Source organism: Oncorhynchus tshawytscha, linkage group LG08 (genome assembly GCF_018296145.1).
Source record: "Oncorhynchus tshawytscha isolate Ot180627B linkage group LG08, Otsh_v2.0, whole genome shotgun sequence".
Classification (NCBI taxonomy): Eukaryota; Metazoa; Chordata; class Actinopteri; order Salmoniformes; family Salmonidae; genus Oncorhynchus; species Oncorhynchus tshawytscha.
In genome coordinates, this window is record NC_056436.1 from 37,554,307 (window position 1) to 37,565,307 (window position 11,001).

General features: G+C 44.0%; 1 protein-coding gene across 1 annotated transcript in view; it reads right to left on the bottom strand.

Moving 5' to 3' along the window:
• Window positions 1–5,171: 5,171 nt before the first annotated feature.
• LOC121847012 (golgin subfamily A member 6-like protein 22) overlaps window positions 5,172–11,001 on the bottom strand; it is a 15,067-nt gene continuing 9,237 nt past the window's right edge. Inside the window, exon 7 of the mRNA XM_042326286.1 lies at window positions 5,172–5,249. Coding sequence (XP_042182220.1) covers window positions 5,172–5,249 — 78 coding nt within the window. The remainder of the gene's footprint in view (window positions 5,250–11,001) is intronic.

Sequence of the window (11,001 nt, forward strand, 5' to 3'; positions counted from 1 at the left end):
GCACATGTCTGCCGCAACGACACAAAAGTCATGTTCCAATCGAAACTGAAGAGGTTTTCAGCCAAGGCACAGTCGGTATAATTATTTCAAACACGGGAAAGCAAATCACTTTAGGACGTGGATTTGCATCTCATTAAGGCCATACAAAGACAGGATTACCCAAACAGACAGGGAAACTAGTCCTCATCTCCTACAGATGAATGGAACCAGATGCGTGCTCGGTTGTGAGAGACAATATAAAAACGACTATCGATCCCACTTGTTAAATATAGCTCGTTAAAAACACATACATCAGTGTAATGAAGAAAAAGAACGAAAATAGAATGGTCATGTTTTGAACAGGTTTGCTAACGTCGCTAACGGTAGCATGCTAACACTGGATATCATGCAATACTGTATATAAACTCAGGGTTGCAGACGCTATGTATTGGCCAATGAGAGGCTATGAAGACACCGGGCGGCCATATTGGCTCTCCCCAGAAGAACCAGTCCTCCATAGGAATTCTACTGTATTTGAGTGTTTTCAAGGACAAAATTAAATGCATTCAAAAAAAAATGTGGTTGTGTTGGGGACAGTAACATTTTAACTTTCAAAAATATACATTTTAAGGACTTTTTTTTTTTAAATGTATTTTCTTCATATTTTTGTATGTTTAGCTCACATAATACCATTTTAAAGTATGTACTAAGGTTTCTGTAGCCGAATAAATGTGGCAAAAGCCAATGTAGATATTAATAAATGCATTGCTGTAAGCTTCCAAAATATTTGTTGCAATGTTGGGGGAGTGCCAAGACGGAGCTAAAAGCAGAGCACCCATATCTGTCGGCGCCATCTAAATCGACTTTGTGGAGAAGGTGGAAAGCTTCAAGTTCCTCGGCGTACACATCACTGACAATCTGGAATGGAAATGATCTGTCCACCCACACACGCAGTGTGGTGAAGAAGGCGCAACAGCTCCTCTTCAACCTCGGGAGGCTGAAGGCATTTGCCTTGTCACCTAAAACCCTCACAAACCTTTACAGATGCACAATTGAGAGCATCCTGTCGGACTGTATCTCAGCCTGGTACGGCAACTACACAGTCCGCACCCGCAGGACTCTCCAGAGGGCGGTGCGGTCTGCCCAACGCATCACCAGGGGGCAAACTACCTGCCCCCCCAGGATATCTACAGCACCCGATGTCACAGGAAGGTCACAAAGATCATCAAGGATATCAACCACCCGAGCCATAGCCTGTTCAACCCACTATCATCCAGAAGGCGAGGTCAGTACATGTGCATCAAAGCTGGGACCGAGAGGCTCAAAAACAGCTTCTATCTCAAGGCAATCATACTGTTAAATAGCCATCACTAGCTGGCTTCCACCCAGTTATGCAACCCTGCACCTTAGAGACTGCTGCCCTATATATATAGACTTGGAATCACTGGCCACTTTAATAATGGAACGCTAGTCACTTTAATTATGTTTACATGCTGCTTTACTCATCTCATATGAATATACTGTATTCTATTCTACTGTATTGTAGTCAATGCTCAATTTCAGTTGCTCAATCTAATATTTATATATTTCTTAAGTCCATTATTTTACTTTTAGATTTGTGTGTATTGTTGCGAATTGTTAGATACTACTGTACTGTTGGAGCTATGAACACAAGCATTTCGCTACACCCGCAATAACATCTGCTAAATATGTGTATGTGCCAATTGATTTCATTTGATTTCATTTGACTTGAAGATGGAGGCACCCCCACTGTCAGTGATCTAGTGTATAGTATATACACTACCGTTCAAAAGTTTCACTTAGAAATGTCCTTGTACTTGTTTTTGAAAGAAAAGCAAAATGTTTTGTCCATTAAAATAACATCAAATTGATCCGAAATACGGTGTATAGCACAGCTGAAAATGGTTGTGCTGATTAAAGAAGCAATAAAACTGTCCTTCTTTAGAATAGTTGAGTATCTGGAGCCAGTTTGCGCAGTTCTTTGAAGAGAGTAGTACACAGCGTTGTACGAGATCTTCAGTTTCTTGGCAATTTCTCGCATGGAATAGCCTTCATTTCTTAGAACAAGAATAGACAGACAAAGAAAATTATTTGTTTTTTGACATTTTGAGCCTGTAATCGAACACACAAATGCTGATACCCCAGATACTCAACTAGTCTAAAGAAGGCCAGATTTTATTGCTTCTTTATTAATCAGGACAACAGTTTTCAGCTGTACTAACATAATTGCAAAAGGTTTTTCTAATGATCAATTAGCCCTTTAAAATGATAAACTTGGATTAGCTAACACAACGTGCCAATGGAACACAGGAGTGATGGTTGCTGATAATGTGCTTTTCTTTCAAAAACAAGGATATTTCTAAGTGGCCCCAAACTTTTGAACGGTAGTGTAAATCATTGATATAATGCATTATGGGTTAGGTACATTATGTCATGGAAGGGCAGCCATTTTCTCTGACCCAGTTTGACAATCTAAAGATATCGAAGTTATGTTTCCAAAACTTTGTCTGCTTTGGATAAAAGTGCCCATTGAATGGTAATATTATTGTAACATTCTGGGACACATATTGGATGGTAGCATGGTACTGTCTTAACTCTAAGATGTTCCTTCCTCTTCCCTCCAGTCTGGCTTACCGTAATGAAATCCTTTAAACCTTTCCTCCTTTCTTGGAAAGATCTACTGCTCCCCATCTTCCCTCCGCCTTCTCACCCCTCTCTTTCCCCCCTTTGCACCCACCCCCTATCCTCAAACTCCTTGCTCCCCCCACCTAGCCATCCACTCACGGTAGCAGCAGACTGTCCATTTCCTTCCCTCTCCTTACCCCCTCTCCCCCTCCCCTTTCCTTAGCCTCGCTCACCTCCTTTCTCAGTCCCTAGAAAGGTGATTGACTTGTGTAATTGGCTCAAGAGATGACAATCGACTGTGTGTATGTGTGTGGCAGCTGATCCAGCCAGCTGACTGCTAGCCTAATTGGCAGCTTGTTAAGCAATTTGGATCCTGGAGAGAATGTATTGATGTCTGTGTGAACAGACTTGTACATAGGAGCTGGGTCACACACATTCAATGGGATAGAACAGCCTTCACAAAGGTCTATGTGACTGATGCGTTTCCTTTGTACATATATAAGAATATTTGCCTGGCTAGCCACACTCCTTGCCCCGGCCAAATGCTACACCACGCCCACGGACGTTCGTTTCTTGCAACTAGCTCTCACAGTCCCACGTCAGAATTAGACGTTCATCTAAATTTTTAAGGTGAAGTTTCTAAATGTCAAATTTCAAAGTGTTTAAAGTTAAGTTTAGGCATTTCACATTTTTAAGGTTCGGGTTAAGTTCAGGCATTAACTCTGAATGTTCTATCACTGGATTCAAACTTGCAACCTAGGAATCAGAGGCGTATGTTTACGCCTATCCACCATCCCCGGCTACAACGCCCCAGCAAAACCGGAACCTACTTGAAGGTAACAGTGCTCACTGTTGCCCCTATTGGTCAATTTCCACATAATCTCCCGATGTCCTCAAACATGAATAGACATCGAATACTGACTTGTATCCCGGGTGACCGGGTTGGTTTCTCCTCCTCAATGAGTCTGGATCTGACAATTCCTAGAACGCAAACACATTCTAACCGTTCTGATTGGTCCCAGATACCAATGGACTGGGCCAGAGCCAGAACACGTGGGTAAAGCAACATTATGAAAATCTGTCATTGGCTTTGAAACGCTGATTGGTTAGAGATGATCCAATCGCTGGGGAACACAGTCAACCCACTTGTCCCACACTGACCTGATTTTAGCTAGCTCGACTATCTGGTCTGGTGTCTCGTTTATCGAAGCGGATAATCCTGGAAATAATGTGGAAGTTTTCCAGAGAAATTGTTGCACGGAAAAGTTCTCTGCCAGTTTCTGCATCCCACAGGGATTCTGTGGATTCCCCGTTGGATCTGAAAACACCAGGAAGGATAAGAACCCCAAAGTATGTATGTAAATGAGTTTGGTCCATCTCCTTCCATCTCTCTCCAAAAACACGCCTTCCCTCCAAATGAGTGCAGTTCAGAATGATTTTCTGGATGGTGTCTGGGATGAACCGTTCAAAAGAAGACTTTATGTTCTGCACATGAGTAACCGCCATCCTTATCACATTGACAGCCATGCAGGGTGGCTCATTCCATATTTCTCCTCCTGCCGGCTGCTGATGGGCTTGATGCTGACGGGCTGGTCCTGGGGCTGGCTGCTGACGTGCTGGTCCCGTGGCTGACTGAGGGTCAATCTCATCCTCTTCTTCCAACTCTCTGTCAGACTCCGAATTGAAATAGACATGATCCTCATATTGGAAAAATGTTCATGCAAAGCTATTTATTTGTTGTGTCCCTCCCTCAATTTGCACCCGGCTGGGTTAGAGTGTGGGAAAATACTGGAACATTGTGCAGGTTCCCGCAAGACATTGTAGTTTCACTCACTACAAAGGGTAAAGACTGTGAGATAAGTGGGAGACAGGCAGACAGGCAGGGAGACAGACAGGTTATTGGTGTTATGTTGAAACAGCAGGCCCAGGGAGGAGGAAGAAAGAGTGAAGGCACAAAGCAAAACTTTTTGTTTAATTTTTACTTGTTTTCACCTACACACACACTTTTCCACACTTTTATTACCCTCGGTTCCAGTGGACCCGAACACCATATATGTAATATAAATGTGTAGGGGGGTGCACAGTGTGCATTCAATGAAAATGTGTTATTTTACATTCTTCAAAGAAAATGAGACAAGGCCAATGAGTCTCAGGTTGAAAAAATAATTAATGGTGTAATTTTTTCTTTTAGTAAACATTGAAAATGGGTCCCACAGACCTGAAAACCACACAAGGGTTAAACAAACAATATTGGATTCACCATGGTGACAACAACCATAAACTATCAGCTCCATCTGATTGATAGATTAAGATAGAATATGAGATTAGCTATAATACTGCATATTTTTGTCTCTGCCCCATAAATATATATATTTTTATTTGATTTATAATTATTATTTTCAGAGGGTTGGGGGGGGGGCTTGCTCTGACTTTTCAGGGGAAGCCCAAGGAAACTGTGCTATGCCACGGATTGCCATTCGTTTTGTTAGCCTACATTTGAGTGTGTGTGTCCGTGTGTGTGCATGTTTGTGTGTGCAACATCGTCTCTACTTCCTCAGGCGTATGGAGAAGTTCGGCATGCTCCCCCGGATCCTCTCCAAATTGTAATGCTGCACCATCGAGGGCTGCATCACGATATGGAAACTGCTCCTTACATGACCACAAGGCCCTTCATTGGGTGGTCCTATACCCATGCTCCCACCAATACAAGACATCTACTCCAAGTGGTGCTTGAGGAAGGCCTGCAACATCATCAATTATCCAGTTCACCCCAGCCACAGACTATTTTCTTCGTTGACGTCTGGCTGACGGTACCAGAGCATCGTGTCCAGGACCTCCCAGCTCAGAGACATTTTTTACCCACAAGCCAACTCTTGAACCAGGACTGACTGCCTCCACAACAACATTTTCTTGCTCTGCCCCTTTAAATAATGCCACTTTAATAATGTCTACATATCTTACATTACTCATATCACATGTATGTACTATATTTTACACCATCTATTGTACCTTTCCTAAGCTGCTCGGCCATCGCTCATCCATACGTATATTTACATGTACATATTCTCATCCACCCCTTTAGATTTGTATGTATTAAGGAGTTGTTGGGGAATTGTTAGATTACTTGTTAGATATTGATACACTGTAGGAACTAGAAGCACAACCATTTCGCTACACTCACATTAACATCTGCTAACCATGTGTACGTGACCAATACATTTGATTTGATTTGACGTACACACGGTCACACATAGGCACGAACACACACACACACACACACACACACACACACACACACACACAGACACAGACACACACATGCTACACACACTTCATGACTACTGCTACTGGACTCCTATCATTCTACTTCTACTGCACAATGTCTACTATTCTACTGCACAATAATCATTTGCACACGTGTAAATATCTTTCATTAATTTGAGTGTCTCGTATTACATTTCTGTTACATTTTTATCCTGTTTTTATTAGTTGTGCTTTTATTGTTTTGTACTCTTTTATTCACTTAATTCATTTTCGCATGGAACTAGATAGAGCCGTGACTGCATGGAACTAGATAGAGCCGTGACTGCATGGAACTAGATAGAGCCGTGACTGCATGGAACTAGATAGAGCCGTGACTGCATGGAACTAGATAGAGCCGTGACTGCATGGAACTAGATAGAGCCGTGACTGCATGGAACTAGATAGAGCCGTGACTGCATGGAACTAGATAGAGCCGTGACTGCATGGAACTAGATAGAGCCGTGACTGCATGGAACTAGATAGAGCCGTGACTGTATGGATCTCGATAGAGCCGTCTACACACAAACACTTTATAATATTTGTAATATTGTATTGTACATTTGTAGTAATGGAGTAATGATGTAATAAAGTGACGTATTGTTTTATTTTTGATGTAGGCTCTTGTTTTGTTGTGATGTCATTGGGTTAATCTGGTTTGGGCTCCAGGAAGAGTAACTGCTGCATTTGCAGCTGTTACTTGGTAACCTAATAAATACTGAATACTAAGTTGTTGCATTGTCGAGTGGGGAATCTGCAAGTAAGCGTTTTGTTACACTGTGTACACCATGCACAGTATATCATGTGTATACTGTGTGACTAATCAACTTGACTTGACAACTTGTGTGTGTGATGGAAGCAGTGAAGTGTCCTCAGATGAGTCTCCTGTGCCTCTGGCAGCTGAACAGGTGTGGAGTCTGTGTCTAATTAGGTTAACTGAAGGAGGCTATGGCAAAACAGTAACTATGGCAAGGCTATACAGTGGAAATAGGTTTGACTGTAATCAAAGCGTAGTAAATACATTAGAACAAGATAAAAAAGCAACGGAAATCTACTGAACCAGTGTATCTTAATATTACATAATAAAGTAGCCTGCAAAATAAAATGGCAACTTAGTATAGCAAGAGCCAAAACGGCTCACTACATTTTTTGCCAAGGTTAAGTTGATGGATCACAGGCCTTTTGAAATTACGGGCCATTAAGGCTAGAAAGGTTAAACATGCATTGTAGCAAAGCTGTCAAAAGCAAGACCTTTCCCATTTTCACACGCTGATGTTAAGGCCAGGCTCAGCCAAAACTGAAAATAGATATGAATACCATGAATATGTCTTCTTACTCTACCTGACGTTAGAGCCGAAAGAAGGAGGGATGAGAGAGGAAGAGAGAGGAAGAGAGTGAGTGAGTGAAAAATAATGCAGACAGAGAGGCAGGGAGAGAGAGATGGTGAGTGTGAGAAAGAAAGACAGGAGAAGAGAAGAAAAAGAAAGAGATTGTAGACAGTGCATGATAAGGGTTAGAGAGAGAGAGAGAGAGAGAGAGTGAGAGAGAGAGAGAGAGAGAGAGAGAGAGAGAGAGAGAGAGAGAGAGAGAGAGAGAGAGAGAGAGAAAGAGAGAGAGAGAGAGAGAGAGAGAGAGAGAGAGAAAGAGAGAGAGAGAGAGAGAGAGAGAGAGAGAGAGAGATGGTGAGTGTGAGAAAGAAAGACAGGAGAAGAGAAGAAAAAAAAGAAAGAGATTGTAGACAGTGCATGATAAGGGTTAGACAGGTTAGACAGAGAGAGAGAGAGAGAGAGAGAGAGAGAGAAGAGAGAGAGAGAGAGAGAGAGAGAGAGAGAGAGAGAGAGAGAGAGAGAGAGAGAGAGAGAGAGAGAGAGAGAGAGAGAGAGAGAGAGAGAGAGAGAGATGGTGAGTGTGAGAAAGAAAGATAGGAGAAGAGAAGAAAAAGAAAGAGATTGTAGACAGTGCATGATAAGGGTTAGAGAGAGAGAGAGAGAGAGAGAGAGAGAGAGAGAGAGAGAGAGAGAGAGAGAGAGAGAGAGAGAGAGAGAGAGAGAGAGAGAGAGAGAGAGATGGTGAGTGTGAGAAAGAAAGACAGGAGAAGAGAAGAAAAAGAAAGAGATTGTAGACAGTGCATGATAAGGGTTAGACAGAGAGAGAGAGAGAGAGAAAGAGAGAGAGAGAGAGAGAGAGAGAGAGAGAGAGAGAGAGAGAGAGAGAGAGAGAGAGAGAGATGGTGAGTGTGAGAAAGAAAGATAGGAGAAGAGAAGAAAAGAAAGAGATTGTAGACAGTGCATGATAAGGGTTAGAGAGAGAGAGAGAGAGAGAGAGAGAGAGGGAGAGAGAGAGAGAGAGAGAGAGAGAGAGAGAGAGAAAATAAAGAAAGAGACAGAGGGAGGAAGTTAATTTGGAGATTGTGGGCAATAATACGACCAGTCACCCACGACACACAGTGACCGCGCACCCTGCCTGATTCACGGCATTGTGGGTAGGGAAGGACAGAACAGCGATAGGATTTGAAAGGCGTTCCGCTTGGGTACCCTGCTGATTTGCATTCAACGATGGAGACACAAGGACACACACGCATACACACATGGCTTCAGGGGGACTGGATACGGTCAACACCCCTAATTAAGACAATCCTCCATTCCAAAATACCTGAGAGAGAGAGAAAGAGAGAGAGATGCTGAAAGAGAGAGAGAGAGAGAGAAAGGGAAAAAATAGAGAGAGAAAGATGGAGAGAGAAAGAGAGAGAGAGAGAGAGATGGAGAGATAGAGCGAGAGAGAGAGATGGAGAGATAGAGCGAGAGAGACAGACAGCGAGATGGAGAGATACAGCACATGGAACAGGCTGGCGCACTAAAACCTGGCTCTCCACATTGCTTTTTGGGGATGTTATTTTTCGCTTTACGATTCCGATAATTATGATATTAGAAAGGAGCGAACGATAAGTTCCTGATGCGATTGTTCCCCCGTCTCCATTTTATTGCAGAGCATCAGAGAGAGAGAGAGGGACTCGTCAATGAGTAATTTTCCTTTCTTTTACAGCAGCATAAATTTAACGGGGAAATATGCGGGGAGAAATCCTTTTAGCGGGTGATTTATGGGCGTCTGATGGTGGAATCATAGATCACTGAGGCCACGGCAGACACTGATGGGCCGGATGAGGGCCACTAATGCCCACAGAACAAAATGTAACCAATCTGTGGAGGCCCTCAACCATGCAATAGGCCTAATAGAAACTCCCAAACTGTCTGCCTGTCACTGCTGACGACTGGGAGAGAGGGAAGGGGGAGGGAGGGAGGACTGGAGAGAGAGGGGGGTGACTGTGGAGGGAGGTTATAAATGTACCTGTTGTGAAAGGAGGGCGAGAGAGAGAGAGAGAGAGAGGGCGAGAGAGAGAGAGAGAGAGAGAGAGAGGAGAGAGAGAGAGAGAGAGAGAGAGAGAGAGAGAGAGAGAGAGAGAGAGAGAGAGAGAGAGGGGGAGAGAGAGAGAGAGAGAGAGATAGGGAGAGAGAGAGAGAGAGATAGAGAGAGAGGGAGAGAGAGAGAGAGAGGGCGAGAGAGAGAGAGAGAGAGAGAGAGAGAGAGAGAGAGAGAGAGAGAGAGAGAGAGAGAGAGAGAGAGAGAGGGAGAGAGAGAGAGAGAGGGAGAGAGAGAGAGAGGGATAGAGAGAGAGAGAGAGAGGGATAGAGAGAGAGAGAGAGAGAGGGCATGAGAGAGAGAAAGCCCAGGTGTATACTTGACTGCTCTGTCGTTCGCTCGCAGAGGGGACCCTAAATGCCAAGCTAAAAAAGATATCCATAAAAGTGGTAAACAAATAAATAAATCCTAGAAAATAATAAAGTGAGGTGTGAGCACATACACAAACACGCACACACCTGCAGAGCTTTAATCAGGGCTGGGCCATGGAAGACACAGCCCCCCGGTCCTGTTTCTATTGAAACAAAACCATATTATCTGACAGTAGCTACAGAGTACACATTAGATGTTTCTTTTAGGATGTGACTGAGACTCATATAAACACAGGGCCTCATCAGAGGTCACTTAGGAACATGTGAACAATTATGGAATGCTATACAATGGTCATTCATAGGTCTTGGGTGAGAAGGTGTGACCTAGCCAATGCTGTTCAAATGCTATGCACACACACTCTCACACACAAGGTGAACACTTTAATCACCTTGATGTGTTCCATGGCTGTGGTCCACGCACACACACACACACACACGCATACTAACACACACACACACACACTAGCACACACACACACACACACACACACACGCATACTCGCGCTAGTGTCCTCCACACAATATAAAACCTCAGCTCACCTCAATGTATTTATCATAAAACATGGAAACCAAACCAGCTTGACCTCTTCCTCTCCTCTTTCTCTTCCCTCCCTCCCTCTGTCCCCTGGTTAAAGAGAGTAACTCTGCTTCCATTAAGGAGAATATGCAGCGCTTCACTTTGGGGAGAGAGGAGGCCAGGGGTTCACTCGTCTGCATTCAGAGTGAAAGTCTCTCGCTCCACTCGTTTAACAGCCGACCGCCACAATCACCCCTTAGGTAAGGTTAAACACCTGCCCCTATACCTATTTATGAGGGAGGGAGGGAGGGAGGGAGGGAGGGAGGGAGGGAGGGAGGGAGGGAGGGAGGGAGGGAGGGAGGGAGGGAGGGAGGGAGGGAGGGAGGGAGGGAGGGAGGGAGCTAAATAGATTATGTTTCAAATAGCCAGGGTCTAGGCCATGTACATGAGGCTAGTATGATTAAGGAGAAAGGGTGCAGAGAAAAAGGAGAAAGAGGTGAGGGGAGAGGAGAGATGGAGAGGAGAGGGAAAGAAAAGAGTGATGAGAAAGGAGGGAGGGGAAAACAGAGTGAGAGAGGTGAGGTAGAGGCGTATTTAACCTGTGTTGCTGTGTCTCCAGCCGACTGGAAGAGGTCAACAGTGACTTTACTGAAATCTATCCCCTGTCAGAGGAGAGAAAACCCACTGCAGCCAACAGTCAAGCCTTTTCTCTCCTCATATTTTCCACTTTGTTAGCCCCACGCTGTGAGCCAGATACACAGCCCACATGGC